Genomic DNA, 25372 nt, shown 5'->3' with positions numbered 1-25372 from the left:
GTAGATCGTCTCTGTTGTAGCCGTTAATTAGGTTTCTTGCTTTGAAGTCCCAGATTGTGATGTTCTTTTTGTTGCTGCAACATCAGTAAGATTACATGGAAATAATTAAATCCCATGAAGTTAAAGGCATACTAGGTAACGTTTTCAACAAAACTAAAGTTAAATTGTATATCTTTTGTGAGTGGCAAAAGTTTCACAACACCCACTCCATGAATTTCACCCCCGGAAGCCTTTTATTTATATATTTTCTATTGAACGTGGACTGGGGGGACTTTCCCGGGGAAATGACGTCATCTGGCCGGAAAACGGAGGTGGAAATGCACTGGTTTCCTGTTTGGCCAGGAACTACCGCAACGGTTTCCTGTTTGGCCAGGAACTCCGCGCTAATAACAAAAAGGAACCTCACGCTGATTTTAAGAGAATGTAGGATTAGAAGATCGAAAAAGAACAGAAAAAGAAAGCACAGCTCATGGTAACTAATGCTCCACTGGCTAAGAGAAACGATCCGTAGATAGTATAAAACAATTAAAAGATCGCTTTTTTAAACGCTTCCGGCTTCCGGTGAAAACGAATGGAATTCTGGGTAATCGAGGACTAAGGAAATTGTATGCAGTGACGGTAGTGACCAGCAGAGGTTGCTAAAAATCGTTAGTTGTGAATTTGCATTATACAACTTTAATAGAACTTTACAGTACTTGAGTAAAAGGAAAGACAAAACTATAACATTGTTGTGCCAGTTATACCGTGATAGCTTTGATTGAGCAAATGTTCGGGCTTGGCTTAGGAAATGAGTCTACTTGCATTTTCCAAGTAATTACCACACAAAGTTGTGCCTTGTGGTGTTAGTCATTACTCCGGCTGAAACTTCAATTGTTTTCTTAGTGATTATACTATCGATCACTTTTTCAAGTAATCGATTAATGAAGAAGCATGATTTTTTGATAATGTGTTGACATTTTTATATATCGACGTGGAAAAGTGTTTCTTCTTACCGACTACATTGATTAGGCTGAATAACCACAACCCCACCACAAAAACAAGTATGTATTAGTGTGTGTGTGTGTGTGTGTGTGTGTGTGTGTGTGTGACACACACACACACACATACACTATGTCTCACAACAGCTACAGGTATCTATCACAGGTCTGTAGTGGATGTGTAAGTGCCAGTGTTGCCTGATCTTGGGAGAGAAACAAGCAACCAGGTCTATGAAAACAAGCCCAAAAGAAGCGACTATAGGCCACATGAGCACTTTAAACCTATATGCATCGGCTATTTTTAAAAAATCTTGAAATAAAATGTGGAATATGTGGAAGATTCTAACAACACAATTTTGGTACGGGGCTCTCTGGCAAAAAACATTTTCAGAAGGGGTTTAGGCACAAATACATATTAATTTGGGGGTCCATGACATGAAAATGTTTGAGAACCACTGTTATAAATAATAATTGGAAAAACATTTGGAAGCTCAAGCCCAAAATAAGCAACTTTACAGAAAAACAAGCCCAAAGACGCTTATAATAAGCAGACATGGCAACACTGGTAAGTGCGTCAGAGTCCAGCGAGAGTCAGTAATGTCAGAGAACAGAGCAGACGGACAGTGAGTGCAGGTCTTCAGTTCTCATGGGGGTCAGGTGTGATGGTGCACTTTGATGGCTACTGGCACAAAGGACTGTCCAGGTGGCTTTACTTTGTGATGGAGGGGATGAAGTGGCTCAATGATGGCCTTTTCATCCTCCGCTATCTCTTCCTATAGAGGCCGGGATGAGAGGGATTGACCAGGATAACCATCCATCCATCTACCTATCTACCTATCTATCTATCTATCTATCTATCCATCTCCTCAGTCTCTCATCTACAACCACCTCCAGACTGTCCAGTTTAAAGACCAGCTGAAATTTATAATGTGTTTTTCACACTTGTGGAGCATATCTGTGGTCATAATGGAGACACAATAGAGCACCGAAGTCTGACGTAATTTACACATCCTACCTGGTTCGCGGTTTTCCACCCCCGTTCTGAATCCCCATAGACGTGTTTAATATCGCGTCAAATAAGAACTGTGTTGCAAAAATAAACAAATGACCCCGGCGGTTTGACTCTTATGGATATGAAGCATCAACTGACGGTGAGAAAACGCTAATGTTACTTCCGCCGAATTAGTTACATTTTCGCCAGAAACAGACTGTATCAGATATAAGTGACTGACGATCATAAACGATACAGAGCAATATCGCAGAGACAGTTTGTTTATTTTTACACAATTCTTATATGAGACGATTAGATGACCCAATGTTATTCTCCATAGAGAAATTACTTTACGAACCGGGGGATGAACGAGTGACGTCAGGACTTCTGTACTCACGCAAAAACGAATTTGCATGTCAAAAGTCAATGCAAAAAATGATTGCGATTATCTAAAACAATTGCGATCAGGTGATTATGTAATAACTAGTATCTAGAGTTCGGGCCGCTACACAGCCCTCACACCACCGATGTGTCTGAGCAGTGTTGCCAGATTCTGTGAGAGAAACACACAACCAGGTCTAGGAAAACCAGCCCAAAAGAAGCGACTATGGGCCACATGAGCACTTTAACATATACATCAGCTATTTGAAAATAGCAGATCTACAAGCTCACAACGCGTCGCGATGCGATGCGTTGTGAGCTTGTAGATCGGCTACTATGACTCAGACAGTCTGAGGCATAGTGTCGGTCGGGGACCTGCATGTCAGAGTACCTATTGTCCCTGTCTGTCTGTGTCCCTTTTATGCCCATATATGGAGATCCCTGATGTCATCAGTATATGCCAGTATATGACATGCAAAAAGTATGATCTACTTTTTACATGAACTATGCAGGTGTTGTGGAATCAGCCGCTTGGTTTTGTGTTTAGGTGCATCAGTACTACAGTTCCCTGCCTGACGACAAAGTCCCTGTCTGAAGACAGGTTCCTTACAGCTGCTTTATGTTGTGTTTTAGGTGCATCAGTACTACAGCTCCCTGCCTGAAGACAAGGTTCCTTATGTTAACAGTCCTGGAGAACAATACCGCATCAAGCAACTGCTTCACCAGCTGCCACCACATGACAATGAGGTACCACACTGCCACTCAACCTAAAATACTGAGTGTTCATTTAACTCTTGACAGAAGAAAAAGTGGCACACCTCGATTCTTGGGGTTCCGAGGAAGTCAAATAAAGATGTCTCAATTGTTTTTAAATTGGGTTTGCTAATTATTCACACACAACAGGACATGGCTAGAACTTTGCTTCTACAGCCTACAGTCGACTCTTAGAAAGGTGATCTAAGAGTCTAAATCTAGACTTCAAGGAACCCCAAAGAATCTAAATAACATTCCAGAAGTACGCCCCCTGTTACTGTAACAGTGATGACTTGCATTGCCCTGCCCCCTCCATGTGTGTTACTGTAACAGTGATGAATTACTTTGCCCTCTAGGTGTGTTACTGTAACGGTCTGGACGAGGAGGAGAAGAGAGAGTTGAAGATCTTCAGTAACCAACGGAAGAAAGACAACCTGGGGCGGGGCAACGTCCGGCCCTTCCCCCTCACAGTCAATGGAGCCTCCTGCCAACAGGTTACACTTTGATTTCATTTGATTTTATTCAGCCTTTATTCAACCCATTAAGACCTGAGAAATGCCTTCTAAATCAGTAGTTCTCAAACTGTTTTGTGCCAAAATTTACTTTAAAGTACCAAAAGTAGAGTTTTCAAATGTAAAAGAATCATTTGAAAATAGCAGAGCTACAAGCTCACAATGTGTCGCGATGTGACGCATTGTGAGCTTGTAGATCGGCTATTTTCAAATGGCCGAAATGTATATAGGGCTGAAGTGGTTGATGTATGTTTATAATAATAATCAAAATCAACAAAGTAACTAGTAGCTATAAAGTTTTCAAATAAATGTAGTGGAGTAAAAGTACAATATCTGCCTCTGAGATGTAGTGGAGTAGAAGTAAAAGTACAGAAAATTGGAAATACTCAAGTAAAGTACAAATACCTCAAAATTGTACTTAAGTACAGTAGTTAAAGGTAGGGTAAGTGATATTTTTGGGTTAAAACAAAAAGTATTTTGTTAAAAGGTTAAAGCACTATATTCTGATAGTAATCATTGCTATAGAGTGTTTTTTCAGTAACAGGAGTCTCCCCGTCTCTCCAGCTCTTTAATAAACAGAAAATACATTTTCTGGTAGGTGTCAAAATCTCAGCCAATCAGGAGAAAGTACCCATTTTTAAGCTTAATTTTTTATAGTGTTCCAGTTAAAATTTTTCCTGCTCATTCCTTAGTGTCATCACTTCCAATTTCACTTGTTTAATCTATATCCTGATTGAGTTCTCTATCCTGATTGGATAAAATTGGAAATGAAACTGAAACTGAAACGAAAATGCATTTTCTGTTTTATAAAGAGCTGGAGAGACATGGAGACTCCTTATATGGACAGGACACTCTATAGTAACGAGCACTATCAGAACATAGACCCATTTCGCAATTATTTGAATAATTGCAAATCACTTACCCTACCTTTAAGTAAATGTACTTTCCACCACTGATTCTAACCCACAACCTCCGCGGTGGTCAGACACTTTACTTCTGCACCACCCGATCGCATATAGGCAAAAACCCATTTACAACAGATTCTCATTTTTAATCATGGCCTGGTCAAAACCAAGGCCTCTTGAGGACTGGCGAGATAGGGGCTAAAAGTAATCGACATTCCGGTTCAAAACAGACAAAAAACAAACAATACATCACCAAACACAGGAGAAAAAATGAAATAAATAAAAACAATAAAACAGAAAATGTAACGCAAACGCATTACTGCAGAGACCAGATAAGAGAACAAATAAACGGCGCTAACAGCCTGAAAAACAGCAGCATTTGTCTGTGAGAATGTCCAATAATAGAGGAACACCAGGGCCAGAGGTTCTCAGAGTGGGGTCCGCGGACGCCCAGGGGTCCTGGAGGGGGTTCCAGGGGGTCCCCAGCAACATGAGGAATAGTTTAAACCAGTGGTTCTCAACCAGTAGTCCGGGGACCACCAGTGGTCCTTGGCTGGGTACCAGGGGGTCCCCAGGGAAATTAGTTAACATAGCGTCACAATAATTTTAACCACTTAGCTTTGGCTATTCAAAAATAGCAGATCTACAAGCTCATAGCGCGGCACCGAGTGCCGCGCTATGAGCTTGTAGCTCTGCTATTTTTGAAAAATCTTGAAAATGTGTGCATATCCTTGAATATACATTTTTAAAGCGAACATTTTTAACTCAAATCTTTGCTTCTGGGGGTCCCTGGCACAAAACATTTTCAGATGGGGGTCCGCGGCCAAATTTATATCAATTTAGGGGCCCTTGGCATGAAAAAGGTTGAAAACCACTGGTTTAAACAATTAAGCCCTTTGTTGTATTATTTTATTTTAGGTTGAGATACTAATTTCATCCAATCGGGAGAGAGAACTCATACAGGATACAGAATAAACAAGTGAAATGGGACGTGATGAAACTAAAATAAGTTGATGTTGATGGAGATGTTTTTTTTTTAATACATTCCTGAGCCAATAATTTGATGACGGGGTGTTATTTCCGGTAGGAGACTCAAAGAGACTCCTTTGAGTCTCCTACCGGATAAATACATAAGCATCTTTCCGCCGGTAATCAAATTATTGTCTCTGGAATGCGACAAAAACAAAAAAATCTCCATGAATTCAAGGCTTCATGGGGTGTGTAATTGTTAGAAATTAATTAATTTTGTGGGTGAACTACTCCTTTAATCTGTGTGTATATATCTCTTCTTCTTCTCTCTCCCTTCCTTGTTCTGTCTGTATTGTCTCCGTCTTGTCTACTCCAGTGCGGCGGGCAGATCAACGGCGGGGAGGTGGTGGTGTTTGCGGCGCGGGCGGGCCACGGGGTCTGCTGGCACCCTCACTGCTTCGTGTGCGGCATGTGTGAGGAGCTGCTGGTGGACCTCATCTACTTCTACCTGGACGGGAAGGTGTACTGTGGACGACACCACGCCGAGAGGCTGAAGCCTCGCTGCACTGCCTGCGACGAGGTACAGTAACATGTCCTCCATAGTACCCGATGGGTTTTTAGAGCATTTTCTTAACCACTCCAGCCCTTTACTGTAATGCAGGGGTCTTCAACATTTTTCAGCCCAAGGACCCCCCTATAGCTGAGACACAGATGCAGCAGGGACCCCTACTAGGCCTACATACTGTATTGTATGAAACTGTGTGGCAGATTAAACTTTTTTCATAGATTTCATAGATAGTTGGATTCATGCTAATGTGTAATTTCAGACAGTTAACATTTTTAAAAGCCTCAATATTTAGTCAACTTGACCATTGGCTCTGGGTCTGCCCTTTTTTTCTTCTACATCAACTCTCCGAAAATAGCCGATCAACAAGCTCACGACGCCTCGCGCTGCGAGGCGTCGTGAGCTTATAGTTCTGCTATTTTCGGCTAATGTTCCCCATCACACAAAGATTTGGCGGACCCCCTGTAGTATCCCTGAGGATCCCCTAGGGGTCCCGGACCCCCTTGTTGAAGACCCCTGCTGTAATGAACAGTGCAGCGCCCCGAGCTGGGATCAAACCCATGAACCCACAAGCTCACCAGCCCGGCCAACAAAGAGAGCTAGCTCACTTGGTAGAGCGAGTTACGGTCGAGGTATGGGGGGTTTGGGGACCCTACACTTTCCCCCATGGTTTGAATCTAAGTGCGCCCATTGCCCTTCACTCTACCAAGTCCCTCGCATGAGCGACACCCCCCTTCTGACACCAGTGTAACGAACAGTGCAGCGCCGCCGGGATCAAACCCATGACCCACAAGCTCACCAGCCCCCCCAACAACCCCCCCCCCTGTGCCAAAGCGCTCAGCAGAGCGAGCTATGGCAAAGATATGGGGGACGCTACAATACTTTGTTGTACGATAGCAATAATAGCCGATCTACAAGCTCACAACACATCGAATGGCTATTTTCGCCTCTTTCATTCTTTTTTTGTATCCGTCAGGTGAGAAACCTCATGTCCAAAACTGTTACTTTGCAGGATTCAAATTCAAAAATAGGAAAGGTAGCAGATCTACAAGCTCAGAACGCGCCGCGTTTCACGCTTGTGGATCTGCTACTTTTGATGGATCTGCTACTTTTGATGGATCTGCTACTTTTGTGCGACGCCGGAGTATGATCAAGTAGGGCGTTAATCCCCCCCCCCCCCCAAAAAAAAATATATATATATATATATATATATATGGAGATAAGAGGTTTCTGCCTGACAGCAACGATATCAGTCTACGTTTCCCAAAAGGGAATGCATGAATTTAATTAAGTCTGACCAAGAAACATTCAAGGATAAAACATATCCCCACCAGACATAAAAACGAGTGACCAGAGCAAATCCAACCCAGCTTGGAGAACTTAAAACGAGGATTAAGAAAAACACATTCCCAGAGCTCTTGCCATGTCTCAGAAAGGCCATGACTCACCGTTTCTTATTTGATATTTACAGGAAAGTACCATCGACAGCTCTTTACACACCAGAGGGTGTTATAATGGCGATGCTTGCGCCGAGTTCCGCAAGCATCGCTGAAGTGCCAATTAACTCTGTAAGACCGGGAACGCATCCGTGTGTCATTTTTAGATTTCGTTGGGCTATTCAAAAATAGCAGATCTACAAGCTCATAGGGTGCCGCGCTATGAGCTTGTAGATCTGCTATTTCTGAAAAATCATGAAAAGTTGTGCAAATATTTGATTTCTTTCCTTTTTTTTTACGGACATTTGTAACTCAAATCTTTGCTTCTGGGGGTTCCTGGAACTAAATATTTTACAAATGTTCGCTTTAAAATATATATATATATTCCAAGGTTTTGCCACGAATTTTCAAAAATTGCAGATCTACAAGCTTGAGCTTGTATATCTGCTATTTTTGAATAGCCAAAGAAATCAAAAAATGACACACAGATGCGTTCCCGGTCTTAATGGGTTAATGACGGCAAAGCACACCCCTTGAGTGCAATATTGCGATTATACAACAGTTACCATCAAAATAAAACATATCATTAAAATGTATTCATATCGTGGGGCAATTCACTCTCAAAATAGCAACGTTTTTCCTAGCATCCCCTCCATTATGCTGGAAATAAATGTGGGTCTGACAGAGACAATAACAAGTCCCTGTTTACTCAGCCAGTCCAGAGCCATTGAGATGGCTTTGTGTCAGGCCAACTTTTACCAAACTGAGTGTCTATACCCTCACAAAGAGAAACACAGCTTCACTGTTAGCTCAATCTCATTGTAAGATATTCTCTGGAATTTTGAGAAAAGAAAATTAACGACACATTTAGCTATGTTTAGCTACTTCACATGCAAACTGCTAGCACTAATAGCTACCCAGCCTAGCACAGCAGGGTTCTGTCTTTGTTAATATCAAAGCTGAACAGTGGCGGAATAATTATATTGTGATTAGTAATACTAGACCATACCCGTGGGGGGATATGCGCACATGATTTGGCAACCCGGGAGCCAGCGAACACAAAAACGCTAATAAACAGCTGACAGCTGGAACGCGAAAAACAAGCTTTGCTGTTCCGTGCACATGGTAATGGTCAATGGTGTGCAAATTCAGATCAATTGCTCCAGCCACTGAGGAGAACCGGCTCACCACCTCAGAGCTTTGTCGAATTATAAGAGGATTTATTTATATACTGTGATTAGTAATATTTATATTGTGATTAGTCATTTTTGTGATCAGATGTATTTATATTGTGTTTATTCATATTTATATTGAGATTTAGTGATATTTACAGTATATTGTGAATGTGATCAGTAAAATTGTGATTAGGCCGTTTTCAAATATTTAATTTGAGAACGGCTAGATGTGCTATCATGCTCATAATGACCACCGTATGGAGAGCCTATCTCGACCACTCAGACGGCTTAGTCAGAACTAAGCCGTCTGTATAATGAGGATTAATCTTTTATCCCAGAATTCTCCTGTGTCACCTGCGTTGACCTTATCAGAACGTGTTGGGGTCTGTTCTGTTTGGCCACCATGCAGATCATCTTTGCTGACGAGTGCACCGAGGCGGAGGGCCGCCACTGGCACATGAAGCACTTCTGCTGTTTCGAGTGCGAGGCGCCCCTTGGTGGTCAGCGGTACATCATGAAGGACGGCCGGCCCCACTGCTGCAATTGCTTCGAAACCCTTTACGCAGAGTACTGCGACGCATGTGGAGAACACATAGGTACGTACCACTACTAAACACACTTTCTTTATTGCCTCTCTACCACTTAAAACCCTCTATGACTTAGTGAAACTGCCGTGGAATTCTGGATCAATCAGCAATCGATAAGGCACATTGGAGTCGAGACAATATTCTAGGTGGAGGTGGTTATGCTTTATGTACATGATATCATGGTCAGAAGTACATTAACACTCATGTCAGTGGTACGGTAGTTCTGCCTCGAGCACAGGGCAGAGATCATAGTTATACTGTAGCTGCCTGAAGGACAAACTGAACCATAACAAGATAGGCTGTACCAAAACAATAGCTATTAGGCCTGGTGGAGACATCTAGGCTCTTACAAGCTGACAAATATCATAATGTATTGTAGAAGTATTATAAGGGACGGTATAATATAAAGGTTAGATATAAGCAGCCATATAACTTCTTCCTCAAAACGCAGTGGTGGAAAAAGTACTCAAGTAAAAGTCTGGAATTCAAAATTTACTTGAGTAAAAGTACAAAAGTATTGGCATCAAAATGTACTTAAAGTACCAAAAGTAAAACATAGACATTATGCAGATTTCAAGTTTTCAAAATGTATAAAAATAGCAGATCTAGTTGTGAGCTTGTACATCCGGGTGACAACACCCGGATGTCATAGCAGCACGTCAAAAAGTGGAGGACGCACGCCACGCAGCTGGTCAAGACCCGTCCGCAGAACAACGCGAGACACTAAATCGGTCGGTGAGGAGCTGATGCAAAAGGTCCGCAGAGTGGAAGCTGCTCAGGGAGAACAACAGTACAGCCAATCATGGAAGGTGATCAATGAGATGTGTGGAAGGAGAAGACCGAAAGAGGGACAGAAATCTATCTACCTCGGCCAATGGGGAATTCCCCTTTAGGCTGGTGGATAAGATGTTGGCTTTTCCACGCGGTTACACTGTGTCTGCTCCCTGTTTCCCTCTACACCCGAATCTCTTCACCAGAAATACCAGGTCTAAAAGCTCGCTGTGAGCTTGTAGATCGGCTATTTCTGGTGAATGTCTGGTGAAAGGTCTAAGTGCATTAATATTCTGTAACGGAGAGCTTAAAAGCCTTTTCTCCGGTCTACCCATATCTGCAGTATGAAACCAATACATCTTGTATGCTACTAGAAGCAGTCAATTTGATCATATCACTTCGGTCCTTAACCCATTAAGACCGGGAACGCATCTGTGTCATTTTTAGATTTCTTTGGGTATAAAAGAAAATAGCAGATATACAAGCTCATAGCGGAGCTTATCGATCTTTTTTTTTTATCGTGAACATTTATGCAAATCTTTAGTTTGAATATATATATTATTTTTTTTAAAGCGAATATTTGTGACTCAAATCTTTGCTTCTGGGGGTTCTTCAAATGTCTTTTTTTGAAAAACCTATGTTGCTATAATATCAGTGGTTCTCAAATGTCAAGGACCCCCAAAATAATATGTATATGTCCGCCGAACCACCCCCCTCTCAAAATATTTTTGTTCCAGAGACCCCCCCCCCAGAGGCAAATAATTGAGTTATTCAGATCTACAAGCTCATAGCGTGACAATGTATATCTGCTATTTTTGAATAGCCAAAGAAATCTAAAATGACACAAAAGATGCTTTCCCGGATTGAATGGGTTAAATCCCTTCATCGGCTCCCTAATTCAGAATCATTCACACTTCAAGGTCCTCCTGTTAGCCTATAAATCACTGCACGGGCTACGGTCTAGCTCCACTGTCCCCTCACACCTCATCATCCCTTACTACGCCCGTCACACTCCTATATTAAAATTGCCTAATGCAGTGGTTTTCAACCCTTTTCATGCCAAGGACCCCTAAATTGATATACATTTGGCCGTGGACCCCCATCTGAAAATGTTTTGTGCCAGGGACCCCCAGAAGCAAAGATATCACTTAATTTTCGCTTTAAAAAATATAAATATTCAAAGATATGCACAGTTTTTCAAGGTTTTTCAAAAATAGCAGATCTACAAGCTCATAGCGCGGCACTCGGTGCCGCGCTATGAGCTTGTATATCTGCTATTTTTGAATAGCCAAAGCTAAGTGGTTAAAATGATTGTGACGCCATGTTAACTAATTTCCCTAGGGACCCCCTGGTACTCTCTCAAGGACCACTGGTGGTCCCCGGACCACTGGTTGAAAACCACTGGCCTAATGGGTCCCCCCGTCAAATGCACATACTGTATATGGAGTCGAATGCACTGCACTGCACAATATGTCATGGTCCTGCCATAGACTTGTCCCGTTTTGGGAGGATACATGTTCCTTTATGTCATCTTGTCTTGACCTTAGGCTGATACCCTCCCCTCGTCTCTGCCTGATCGGTCATTTCAAACATGGTGACAGTTACCAAAGAAAATTGAGCAACCTTGCATTCATCGCTGCCAAAAAAATGTATTGCTGTAAATTGGAAAGCCCCCCCCCCCCCCCAACACTGGCCCAATGGAAGACAGAAATATCAAGTTATATACCTCTAGATTACTTGCATTTACAAAATTAAGGGAAAGTTGGACATTTATGATAAAATATGGACTCCTTACATATTCTCAGATGGACTGATGTGAGAACAAGACCCTAGAAGGTGTTAGAAAGGCAGCTGCATCTGTAAACCTAGCAATGTGTGTTTGTTTTTGGTGTCTTTTTTTGTAATGTTGTTGTTTTTTTATTTGGTGGTGTTTATTCATTTTTTTTGTATCGTCTGGTACACTGTACTGTCTTTAAGATAAAATTAAAAACTATTATAAAATGCACTGCACTAATGTCAGCCACAACAGAAACTGTGATGGAGATTTTCAACATGCACGAATATCAGACATAACAGAAACCATTCAACAAGAACTGATATCAGACAACGGAAACCATGGAGATTTATTTCAACACGCACTGATGTTAGACACAACAGAAGGGGCCCGAGCGGCCCCATCAAATGCACATAGGCAATTTTTAGGGGGGGCATGGGGGGGCCTTGCCCCCCCTGGGAGCCGGACTATAAAAATAAATAAAAAAATATATATTTTTTTTATATCTAAAGAATATATATGTCTCATATATAGCTTATATGTCCACATATATTCCACATATATGGATATATGTACATATATGTAGAGACATATACGTATGCAGGCGGCCAATTCCGAATATGTCACATATGAGAAACATATATGTTGCATATATAAAAATTATATGTTCATATATTTCCTTTGCTCCCCCCTGGTGGCAGAGGCAAAAATGGCCTATGGATATAGATAGATTCACATTCAGCCTTCAATTCCAGAGCCAGGAGCATGCAGTCACTGACTGAAAATGGAGCCACAGCTTGAATCACATTACTACACAGCATTGCAACACAAGCAGGAGCAGCAGCAAAGAAATAAAAACGGTTCCTGGAGAGAAAGAGAGAAAGAAAAGAAAGCCACCACATGCAGCCTTCAATTCCAGAGCCAGAACATGTCACTTCAGAGTCACTGAACATGTTCCATTGCCACCCACTCACTCGGTATTGGGTCCCAAAATTACTACAATAGTACGAACAGCTTGAATCACATTAACACACACAGAGCATACAACACAAGCCGCAGCAGCAAAGAAAAACTAAACAAAAACAAGGTTCGTACCTTGAGCCGTCTTCTACTTGACTTCAGCAGTTGCGCGATGTGATGGCCGGGGTCAAACTTTGGAACCCCCCTCTCTCTAGTTCACTCCAGTGGTGTCTCCAGTCATCTCCATGCTCCATACTGTACCGCCGGGAGCTCCTCCTGGTCAAACGGCAGTGACCGGCGACCAGCTAGGGCTGTCACGATTACAAATTTAAGTTGACGATTAATCATCACTCAAAAAATTGCGATTAACGATTTAATTGTGTTTCTGTCGTTGAAAATTAATGGAACATTATGAATAAAATTTTAATTTCTGTTTGGCTTTTTAGCTTTCGTAAACAAAAGTTGCACAGGGCAGATATGACAAATAACACATTTAATTACTTTATACCTAAAAATAAACATTAATAGTGGAAATAGCCGATCTATAAGCTCGCGACGCGTTTTGAGCTTATAGATCGGCTATTTCCACTATTTTTGATTTTTTTTTAAAAATATGACATTTTTTAACATGGAATTGATTATGACGATTATGACGATTATGCAAAAATAATTGCGAATATATATAATAATTGCGATTAGAGGATTATGTAATAATTGTGACAGGCCTATCTCCTGGCTGCCATCTTCTCACTCACCCTTGGTAGCCCCCCCATTACAGATGCTCATCGGCAACATGTTCATCCTGGTCGATGTTCGATGTTGATGTTTAGTACTGCACACAGCGATCTGGTGTAGCACAGAGGCCAGGGACTTCTGTAGAGCAGGCTTTCAGCGTCCAGCATTCACAGCTGAATAGGAGAACGGACTCTACAGGACTGAGAAGAAGCTGAGCTTGATATGGTGGGACGGGTTGGACTTCTACACACACTGGCCATGCCATTCAGAGTCCTCCATGCAAGCGAGGGAGGGAGGGTGTCCCCCTGCAACACCCCACAGCCAGGATGTCACACTCCTCACTGTTGCCGTCTGGGGTCATCACCGTGGCTCTGGTACCTGTGTACATGCATGGCTCCTATGGTCCTGAGTGGGTTGGGAGGAACACCATAAGCCTTGAGTATCACAAAGAAAGATCGAAAAAAAGAACAGTTATGATTAATGAATAACAACTATTAGAACAAGACTTTGTTTCAATTGTACAAAAGTTTGTTCAATTGTACCAAACAAAGAAACTTCAGTCGAAGCAAAAGAAGACAAAACACTAATCTGACCTTGTACAGCCCTTTGGTTGACAACTGATCATTGTAAATGTGCTTTATAAATAAAGTTCATTTTTTCTTTTTTTTTATGACTAAAACATATTTTTTTCTGTATATGGCCAGTGTTCAGCCAATTCAGCTATATCGTTTACAAGTGCCATGTCTTGTGAAACAAACAGAATGTATAACCATAATGTCATTATAAACACCATATTCAATCCTTGGTGCAGAAATAGGAATTGGTTTCCTGCAGGAAAAAAGTTAGGCCCGGTGCTACGGCTGGGGAGAAAAAATTTGGATACATTTAATAAAGATTGAATGCAATTCTTCATTAACAGAATTAGTTTTTTTTTTTTTTTCCTCAACATATTAACAAGTTGGTGTGATGATGGAAAACACAACTGCATTATGCTATTGTTAGTCACATTTATTCAACGTTGTGTTAAGCTTTGTACCACTGTGCCAGATTTGATCAGCCATTTTAAATGTACGGTAAGTCCAGTTTCAATCGCCCTTGTTAGTTTTCATCATATTTAGTCAACCTCATCCTGTTTTTATTTGGTCAAGTTTTAGTGGACTAAAAGTCAAACATTTTAGTCTTTATCTTAGTCCAACAAAACTTGAAGTATTCAGTTTCAGTCAACAAAAACTGTTTACATTTTAGTCTAGTTTTAGTCAATGATAAATCTTTTAGTCTACTCTACTCCATTCCATACAAACTTGCCATTTTGCCACACTGATCCCAGTACAACCCAACACTAAACACCTGGTTATAGAACCAATGTCCAGTTCTACCAACTGATCCCAGTACAGCCTGACAACACAACACCTGGTTATAATATAGAACCAACCCACACTGATGCCAGTACACAGCCAACACCTGGTTATAGAGTCTTCAACAGGGGGTCCGAGACCCCTACCGGTCCTTAGATTTACAATAGGAGGGCCACCAAATGTTTGTGTGATAGGATTTATTTGATCTTACATTAACCACTTGAACCCTAGCATCCTTATTCTGAGGGGAACATTTGCCGAAAATAGCAGATCTACAAGCTCCCTATTTTCGGCAAAGATATTTGGTGTACAGGGAAAAAAGAGTGAACAAAGTACAGAGCCAAAGGTCAACTTTACAAAGTACTAAGTTGAGGGTAAGTGGTACATTACTGAAAATCAACACATTAATAGAAAATATAATGTGTAAACAAACAAACAAACATGAATCATGAATTTACACATCACTGATGATAGTGCTGTCAAATAAATCTATGAAGCTACCTATGAAATCTATGACAAAAATCATTGAAGACCCCTGGTATAGAACTATACACTGATCCCATAACATCCTAACAAGACAACACTTGGTTATAGTCAGAACCAACGTCTAAAAAACAGGTTAGAACAGTAATGCCACACACACACACGCGCGCACACGCACGCGCGCGCGTGCACTCATCCGTGTTGCCACAAGCTAGGCTAACGTTACTATTATTGTATTACGTGGTTGGCTACAGGTTTATGGTACGTTAAAGACAGCTGACATTTCAACATACATTGACCATTTCCACTCACATTCTCCACACAATGCCTGGGGGGGCGGAGGGGCGGGATTATATCCATCACATCAGCCAGGTTCCTGTTCTTTAGTCCAATAACGTCTAATTATGTTCCTGTTCTTTAGTCCAATAAAGTCTAATTATGTTCCGTTGTTGTCGCTTGGCGAACATAAACTTGATAAATATCATGTTGCAAACACCACGACTCGGCGACAGAAGATAAACTGCGTCGTAGGTAGTTTCGTAACTTTTGTAACTGCTGGGAGCGCAGTAACTGTCAATTTAAATGTGTGCGTGTGTGTGTGTGTGTGTGTGTGTTTGTGTGTCGCTGCACGCGCAATCAGCTGTTCGTTTGTTTTGTTTTGTTGGAAGAACGCTCGCCCCAAAACACGCTCACCCCCGGGTCTTCGTTGGCCTCCGTCCGCGAAATACATGGGGGCGAGTGTGATTTGGGGCGAGGAACGGTTACCACAGTGCCCTTCTCGAAATAATATGAATAATATATAATAGCAGATGCCTTTACTGTAATATGGGCGGCTATTTGCATTTATTAAAAACATTCCTGAGCCTTGCACGTGCATTGCAATATTGCATCATTGCAGCAACAAAAAAAAAACAGGCCCGGCGCAATGGACTGCCGGGAAACCCTTGGTTTCTCTAAGACTAGGGCTCTTTAAAGTTTTTCAGGCCACGGACCCCTTAACAAAAAAAAAGACATGGGTTTCCGAGGCTACGGACCCCTTAGCTGAGAGAGAGATGGAGAAGGGACCCCCACTTTATACTGTATAAAACTTTTCATAGAAGGCTTCATAGACTTGTTTGACAGCACTATCATCAGTAATGTTGTTATTTCGTTTTTGTGAATTTCGATCAATATGTTGGATTCATATGTGTATTTTCAGACATTTAACCACTTAAACCCTCAATAATTGTAAACTTGACCTTTCGCTCTGTAGCCTACTTGTAGGCCTACTAGTTTTTCCCCCCCTCTACACTAAACATCTCTGCTGAAAATAGCGATCTACAAGCATACAACGCGTTGCAGTGAGCTTGTAGATCTGCTATTTTCGGCAAATGTTCCCCCCTATCACAAAAAGATTTGGCGGCCCCCCTGTAGTAACTCTGAGGACTAGGACCCCCTGGGGGTCCCGGACCCCCTGTTGAAGACCCATGGACTAGAGCAGTGGTTCTGAACCAGTGGTCCAGGGACCACCAGTGGTCCTTGAGGGAGTACCAGGGGGTCCCCAGCAAAATGTGTTAATAGCGTCACAATCATTTTTAACCACCTAGCTTTGGCTATTCAAAAATAGCAGATCTACAAGCTCATAGCTGCACCGTGCGGCACCTCGCTATGAGCTTGTAGATCTGCTAATTTTGAAAAAAGTGTGCATATCTTTGAATATTGATATTTTTTTAAGCGAAACTTAACTGATATATTTGCTTCTGGGGGTCCCTGGCACAAAACATTTTCAGATGGGGTCCGTGGCCAAATGTATATCAATTTAGGGCTGACCCCCCCCCCCCCCTTTTCCCCCCATCTGCTGCAGGCATCGACCAGGGTCAGATGACATATGACGGGCAGCACTGGCACGCCACGGAGGAGTGCTTCTGCTGTGCCCGCTGTAAGCGCTCCCTGCTGGGGCGTCCCTTCCTGCCCAAACAGGGACACATCTTCTGCTCGCGATCCTGCAGCGCCGGACAGGTGGAGAATAAACAAACCCATGCACTAATAATCGCCGATGTCGGGGGGGAAACCTTGTATGTCCAAAACCCGTTCCTTTTTTATATTATTTAAGAAAATGTCTTAAAATAGTGAAAATAGCCGATCTACAATTGTAGATCGGCTATTTTCGCTACTTTTGAAGTAGGGCGTTAATTTATCTCCAAGTTGAAATATGGAGATACAAGGTTTCGCCCGACAACGGTATGTATCATCGTATTTTTTTCCTCCTTTCTATCTCTCTTCTTCTTCCCTTTCCTGAAAACTACAAATGATGGAGATTGCACAGGGAAAAAAAATAATAATAATAAATCACCCATTTCTTTACACCTGTAAAAACCTCTGATGGGACAATGAAGCTGATTCAGATATATATAATTCTTATAGATGGGTTTCCGCGCGACGTCATCACAGAGCAGAGTGCGCAATCTGCGCATGCTTGGGGTAGAACGAACCGGAAGCGCCCTTCACTCTGTTGTTTTGTTCGGGATTTAGATAGGCATAATGCTGCTATTATAGGCATAATAGGCATAATGCTGCTATTATATACAAACAGATCCAACTTCCGACAAATCATTTTTATTGAGTAAAGAAGATATTACAAACTGCATCATTTAATCTACTTTCATTAAACCCGGTGAAGACCATTTCTTTTATGAATGTACAATGGCCAGAGCTGCTGCGGGTAATAGCGCCCTCTACAGGCTCGTCCTCCACTGCGCGCGCATCATCCTCTCATGTTTACAAACAGGAAACCCATCTATATAGTGTGTAATATATCTTTATCAATATTTATTAGCATCAGAATACTTTTATTTGCCAGGTATTTTTACTGTTGTCTTAGTGAGGTTGGGTTAGGCTAAGGGTGACCAGTGCCACTACAGTGATAAATGACAATACAAAACAATGATAAAACTATGGATAAAAGTAAAGATAGAAAACGGTTTACAGTATATAGAGGCTGTCAAAATAAATATGAATTAAGTGTATATTGTTGCTGTGGGGTAGAAACCTCTTATCTCCATATTTTAACCATTTGTGTTTTTTCGTGAATTAATGCTCTATACTTAACTTGATCATACTACATTGTCACACAAACGTATCAAAAATAGCAGATCTACAGGCTCGTTTTGAGCTTGTAGATCTGCTCTTTATGAATTAGAATCTTGAAAAGTAACAGTTTTGGGACATATGAGGTTTCCACCCGACAGAGACGATATATTCCGATAATCACATTATGTTTAATTAATCTAATCGTTCGCTCATATGTAATTATTAAGGTTATTAATCAGGTGTGTGTGCGTGTGCGTGTGCGTGTGCGTGCGTGTGTGTGAACCCTTCAGGACCCAGACGAGTCGGACTCGTCGGACTCAGCGTTCCAGAGCGCACGTTCCCGCGAGTCTCGCCAGAGCACCAAGGTGGGGAAGAAGGAGCGCCGGAACGCCGAGCAGCACCAGCTGGAGCGCCAGCGGAGCACCGAGGCTGCTCGCCAGCCGGCCCCGCCCCCCATGCCCGACCGCCTGTCCGCCGACGTGGACCCCCTGTCCGTCCAGATGGACCGCCTCAGCCTCTCCTCGGGTCACACCCCCAGCCGCACCCCTAGCCGCACCCCTAGCCGCACCCCCAGCCTAAACCAGGTGACACACACGTCTAAGACCAGTGGTACTCAGCAATACCACACTACAAAAATACTCTGTTGCAAGTAAAAGGCCTGTGTTCAAAATGTTACTTGAGTAAAAGTACAAAAGTATTGGCATCAAAATATACTTAAATTAGCAAAAGTAAAAGTATTAAATGTTTGAAAATAGCAGATCTACAAGCTCACAACGTGTCGCAATGCGACGCGTTGTGAGCTTGTAGATAGGCTAATAGGCTAATAGATAATAGGCTAATAGCCTAGGTATACTGTAACATAGGGCTGAAGTGGTAATGTATGTCATATAATATAATAATGTATATCTGCAAAGTAACTAGTAACTAAAGTTTTCAAATAATTGTAGTGGAGTAAAAGTACAATATTTGACTCTGAGATTTAGTGGAGTAGAAGTAAAAGTACTAAAAGTACCTCAAAATTGTACTTGAGTAGCCTACAGTACTTGAGTAAATGTACTTAGTTATTTTACACCACTGCCAAGGACCAACCGGCAACGCCGATCAACACACGTTTCCGCGGGACCCTATAACGCAGTTCAGAGTATCCTTGAAATATCTCTGCAACACCTTAGAGACGTTATATTTGTCCGAGACCAGAGAGTGGTACCAGCGGGTGAAAGGGAGAAGGCATTGACTTTGAAGTAACCCTGGATAGTATCCAGGGTTCCTTCAAAGTCAATGCCGATGACGGTATCCAGTGGATACCGTCATCCCAAATGGAAAAAAAGGTGTAGGCCTACAGGGTTATGGAAGGGGCTTGTCTCTACCAAGGGCAGCTGGTATTCTCCAGGAATCAACAGACCTGAACAATCAATTTTTCACAGGCAGCTGTCAGTCAGTCATTTGGCAATCAATTCTCCACCTCTCCACCTTACAGAGAAAAGCACAGAAATAATACATATACAAGAAATACAAAATACCAAATAACATAATTAATCTCGATGCAGAATAATTAATAAACAATACAGGCTAAAATACAGCCGGCTGTAACACTGTGTTTATGTGTGTTTATGTGTGTTTTGACATGTGGACAGGTATTCATTTGATTATTTACGGAAGATGAAAATATCAGTTTAGAAAATATACAGAATCTTTGTGAATGAAAAGTGCAATAGAAATAAAATGCATTTATTATTATTATCATTATTAGGTGTGGATGAGCCGGGATGAACCGTACCCTCCCACCCAACGAGACCCCTCCCCAACCCCCACGCCCATACAGCTGCTGGCCCAATGCAACCCCCGGCAGGGGTACAGCAACCCCAGCCCCAACCCCCCTCCTCCTCACCCCCCGGCCCAGAGCCCAGTCAACCCAGGGAAGAGGCCCGATTCCTGGGGGAACGAGCCTCAAGCCAACGCCAAGAGGACCCCTCAAATGATGGCGGCGCTCAGGTAAGGGGCTGTCGTCGCGATCGTGACATTGTTGGCGATTCGAGTGTCGTATAAATAATTGTGATTAATGATTTAATTGTGTTGTCGGACATTGAACGTTGGAGCATATCGAATCATTGCTGTCGGGCAGAAACCTTATATCTCCAAATTATCGTTATTAAATGCCCTACTTTGTCATACAAGAGCTTCAAGCAAACGTATTGTGAAAATAGCCGATCTATAAGCTCACAATGCATGAGCTTATATAGCATGTAGATCGTGTATTTTCAGTTTCAGAAAAGTAACAGTTTTGACCTTTTTGACGTTTCTGCCAGTCAGCAACGAAATCATGAATAAAAATGACATTTCTGTCTGTGACTTTTAGGCTTTTGTGAACAAAAATTGCACAGGGCAGAGATGTGACTAAAACCCCAAATATAACAAAGAAAATGACTGATAATTACGGGTACCAACACGCAAAATAAAATGGTGCAATATGATTATTGCAAAAAAATAATCGTGATTATTCTCAACATCGATTATTCTTAACTCCGATCTGTGCCAAATACATATCATTTTGGGTGTCCTTGACATGGAAAAGTTGGAGCACCACTAGCAACATAAACGGTTTTTTTTAAACTGTGCACAAATGTTCACAATCTTTCAAAAATAGACGTTCTACAAGCTCATACTCGGTGCCGCCGCGCTATGAGCTTGTATATCTGCTATTTTTGAATAGCCAAAGAAATTTAAAAAAAATGATACAGATGCGTTCCCGGATTGAATGGGTTAATACAGTAATTATTAATCAATAAATCAATCAATCAATCAATCAGGGGCCACTCCTTCAACGAGAACTGGATCCAGCACAGCAGTCCCAGTGTGGACGAGTTCCGGCCCAGCAAGCTGCGCACCCAGATGAGCTTCAACGAGATGTCCAGCCAGGCCCAGAGCCACAACCAGAACCAGATACAGAACCACGCCTTCCAGGACAAGAGGACCGTCAGCATGCACGGGGGCTTCCAGTTCCAGAGGGACGGGCGCCCCCCTCTGACCAGGAGGAACCCGGTCAACTCCCGCAGCTTCAACGAGACCCTGACGCCCCTGGAACAGACCCCCCGCGGATCCATGGACTCCATCACCATGTCCAACACTGCAGGTGCAGTACACTTTTTGGGCGGTGAAACCGCCCCTATATGTGAGGTTTGGACATCGACATTCGCTGCACTGTGATTGGCCACCATTGTACCCCCCCCACCCATTGCACCCCCCCAACCCTGCGCTGTGATTGGCCACCAGTGTACCCCCCTAACCCTGCACCGTGATTGGCCAATCACAGTCTATTCAGGACTGTGATTGGCTAGTGAAACATGACACATGTGTCTATAAATAGGACTATGCACTTTAAAAAAAACACATTTACACATAAAAAAAAAAACACATTTATGTTTAAGTTATGTTTTTTTCAAGTTCAATCTGCTGTTTTCAAATGGCCAAAATTTAGGGCTGTCCTAAAGGATCCCAAAAACCTAGTGTTGTCCAAAAAGAAAAAAAAAAAGAAAAATCACACCCAGTGTGAAGTGGGCGGTGTGGTCACAGTGGTCATCCAGCCTGATCTCCAGAGAATACCGTAACATTGCACGGAACGAGTGCACTTCATTCCGTGGATAGCCGCCTCGGAACTCCCGAATTGCGTGCATATGGTACGGCGCTGCCTTTGTGACAAAACCATTTCGGAGGCGCGCAGTCACCGATAGGCACAGAATCGTAAATTTTATTGTGCGGACTGCTCTGCTTCCGGGTTTTTCCGTGTTGCGACTGGTTACGCCCACCGTGGGACTCGCCGTACATATGAACGCAATTTGGGAGTTCCGAGGCGACTATCCACGGAATGAAGTGCACTCGTTCCGTGCAATGTTACGGTATTCTCTGGAGATCAGGCTGGATGACCACTGTGACCACACCGCCCACTTCACACTGGGTGTGATTTTTCTTTTTTTTTTCTTTTTGGACAACACTAGGTTTTTGGGATCCTTTAGGACAGCCCTAAATTTTGGCCATTTGAAAACAGCAGATCTACAAGCTCACAATGCGACACATTGTGAGCTTGTAGATCTGCTATTTTCTAAGGATTTTTATACATTTGAAAACTTGAAATGTACTCAAGTACATTTTGAATTCTGGACTTTTAGTTGTAACAGAGTATTTCTACATTGCAGTATTGATACTTTCACTGAAGTAAAAATTGTGAGTACTTTTTCCACCACTGCACATCACTGACAAACCTATTCACTGCCACCCACACTCCTTCACTGCTGTCATAGAGCAAGTTACTCAATACTGCCACCCGCTGACAAACGTTTGCAAGCCATGGGCCCTTTGTCACAGTGGTGGAAAAAGTACTCACACTGCAATGTAGAAATACTCTGTTACAAGTGAATGTCCGGTATTCAAAATGTACTTGAATACAAGTACAAAAGCACTGGCATCAACATATACTTAAAGGACCAAAAGTAAAAGTACTCAATATGCAGAATGTGTCATTTCACAAGTTTTCAAATGTATAAAAACATCTTTTGAGAATAGCAGATCTACAAGCTCACAGTGTGATGCGTTGTGAGCTTGTAGATCGGCTATTTTCAAATAGCCGAAGTATACTGTATATCGGGCTGAAGTGATTAATGTATGTTTTGTAATAATAATCAAAATCAACAAAGTAACTAGTAACTAAAGTTTTCATATAATTGTAGTGGAGTAAAAAAGTACAATGTTTGCCTCTGAGATGTGGTGAAGTACAAGTACAAGTATTGAAAATTTGAAATAATTCAGTAAAGTGAACAAAGTACCTCAACATTGTACTTACTTAAGTACAGTACTTGAGTAAATATACTCAGTTACCTTCCAGCCACTGGTCACAGATGTGTCCTGGCAGGTGGAAATAAACACAGCTGGCAGCTAATATAACTCACAATGGGGTATACGCTTGTCAAATGCTTCTTGGCTCAGCTACACTGAACACATCCATCTCTACTTCTATGCATCTGATAAATATAGCCTACAGCAGGACACAAACATTAGTAACAAAATGTGAAGGCAATGTGACGGCGAACTTTTTTTGGGGGACTGCCGGAAAATGAATGTATATGATGTGATATGATATTAATGATAGCACAATACATGCAGTCATATCGTATATCACCATGTTGTGGTCACACACACATGCACACGCACGTGTGCGCGCACACACACACACGCACGCACGCACGCACGCACGCACGCACGCACGCACGCACGCACGCACGCACGCACGCACACACACACACACACACACACACACACACACACACACACACACACACACACACACACACACACACACACACATTCATTTGACCCAAGTACCCAAGGGAAATGTCATTCAGTTTAAAGGTTTAACAACACACACCTTCCCTGTTTGTACACACACAGACCAGAAAGCTTGCATAGTCGAAAGTCTTAAGTTGTGCCTGTGGTCGTTGCAGGGAACTCTCTGGACGGGGTCACTAAGCGCCAGGAGCGCCAGGAGCATCTGTCCAGGTTCTCCATGCCTGACCTCAGCAAGGATTCTGGGGTCAACGTGCCGGAGAAGAGCATCATGGGAACGCTCAGCCAGTTCCACAGCACAGAGTCGCTGTCCTCCTCGCGCCCCTTCGGCAACAACATGGACGCCCACCCCATGAGGGTGGGCTACCCTCTGCAGTACTGGGACGCCCCCCACCCGCTGCCATTCGACGCCGGCGCCCGTTTCGTGGGACCGTCGGGCAGCAGCGGGAACCTGCGCGTCACCTCGGCCAGCGAGCGGACCCCCCGCCGGCACGGCGGCGGCGGCGGGCAGGAGCCCGTCTCCCAGCAACAGCAACAGCAGCAGCAGCAGCCCCCCCAGCAGCAGCCGGGATGGCACAAGCACCACCGCAGTAACAACGGCAACGGCAACAAGGGCCAGCATCACCACCACCACCGCGGCGGGCGGCGCCGCCACAAGCGCTCTCGCCGCTCCCGCTCCGACAACGCGCTGCACCTGGCGGCGGCGGCGCCGGCGGCCGAGCCGCCGCACCGCCGCGTCCAGGAGGACCACGAGCGCTTCCCCTCCGGCCACACGGCCCGGGAGCTGCTGGGCCTGGCGCCCGCCGGGTACCGCCACCACCAGGCCTACGGGGGGCAGCGGCCCTGCCCCCGCACCACCTCGGACCTCACGCTGCAGGACGCTGCCGGCTCCGGGGGGTGGCGGGCCCTCGGCGGGGGGGGACCGGGGGGCGGCGACGGCGGCGGCAGGGCGAGCTGGGGGGCCGACGGCTACCGGGGAGAGGCGGGCGGCGAGCCGTGGTGCTACAGCTGCTCCTCGTCCTCCTCGGGCTCGGAGGAGGGGGGGGACGAGGGGTACTTCCTGGGGGAGCCCATCCCCCGGCCCGTGCAGCTGAGGTACATCAACGAGGAGCTGCGGCACCGCTACAGCCCCGCTACAGGCGGCGTGGGGGGCCACCACCACCACGCCCCCCTGCTGCACGGGAACGCCCACGGCCAACAGCTGCACACCCGGCAGAGGAGGAAGAGCAAAAACTGCGTGGTTTCTTAAAGAGACGGAGCAAACATGGACGAGTGGAGGAGAGAAGTGACGAGCGGAGGAGAGCGAGGGAGAGAAGAGAAGCCGAATCCTGATACTCTTCATTTCTGCCTCCTCGCCTCCTCCTCCTCCTCCGCACTCTGTCCGTTCCTCCAGGCCGTGACCCGGAAATCGGTCACGTCCCAAAAATGTTAATTTGCTTTTTTGGAGGATCCGGGAGCGAGGAGAGAGGAGGCTCCCCCAAGCCGCTTGGGGCGAGGTTCTGGCGAGGATACATCAAGTGTCTCCTTCCTGTCTCCCTTTGTGGATGTTTTTTTTTTTACGTAGGAATACGTGACGTATAATGTCTCCTCCTCCATAATGACAACCCTCCGGGCTCCGGAGTGCTCCAGAGATCCAGCTG

At 43.7% G+C, this 25372-nt stretch overlaps 1 protein-coding gene across 1 annotated transcript in view; it reads left to right on the top strand.

Annotated features, from left to right (window-relative positions):
- The window catches only part of LOC308096743 (prickle-like protein 2), a gene marked incomplete at its 3' end in the record, with an annotated part of 45591 nt that extends 20610 nt beyond the window's left edge, over positions 1 to 24981 (top strand). Inside the window, exons 2-10 of the mRNA XM_080444181.1 lie at positions 2983 to 3096; positions 3459 to 3596; positions 5865 to 6068; positions 9074 to 9260; positions 17173 to 17327; positions 18689 to 18982; positions 20149 to 20390; positions 21206 to 21528; positions 23891 to 24981. Of these exons, the coding sequence (XP_080300307.1) occupies positions 2983 to 3096; positions 3459 to 3596; positions 5865 to 6068; positions 9074 to 9260; positions 17173 to 17327; positions 18689 to 18982; positions 20149 to 20390; positions 21206 to 21528; positions 23891 to 24981 (2748 nt within the window). The remainder of the gene's footprint in view (positions 1 to 2982; positions 3097 to 3458; positions 3597 to 5864; positions 6069 to 9073; positions 9261 to 17172; positions 17328 to 18688; positions 18983 to 20148; positions 20391 to 21205; positions 21529 to 23890) is intronic.
- Between the last annotated feature and the right edge of the window lie 391 nt (positions 24982 to 25372).

Source organism: Gymnoscopelus braueri, assembly GCF_963280865.1.
Source record: "Gymnoscopelus braueri genome assembly, chromosome: 12".
Lineage (NCBI taxonomy): Eukaryota > Metazoa > Chordata > Actinopteri > Myctophiformes > Myctophidae > Gymnoscopelus > Gymnoscopelus braueri.
The sequence above is the reverse complement of the archived record's forward strand: the minus strand, read 5'-3'. Positions and strand labels throughout refer to the sequence as shown.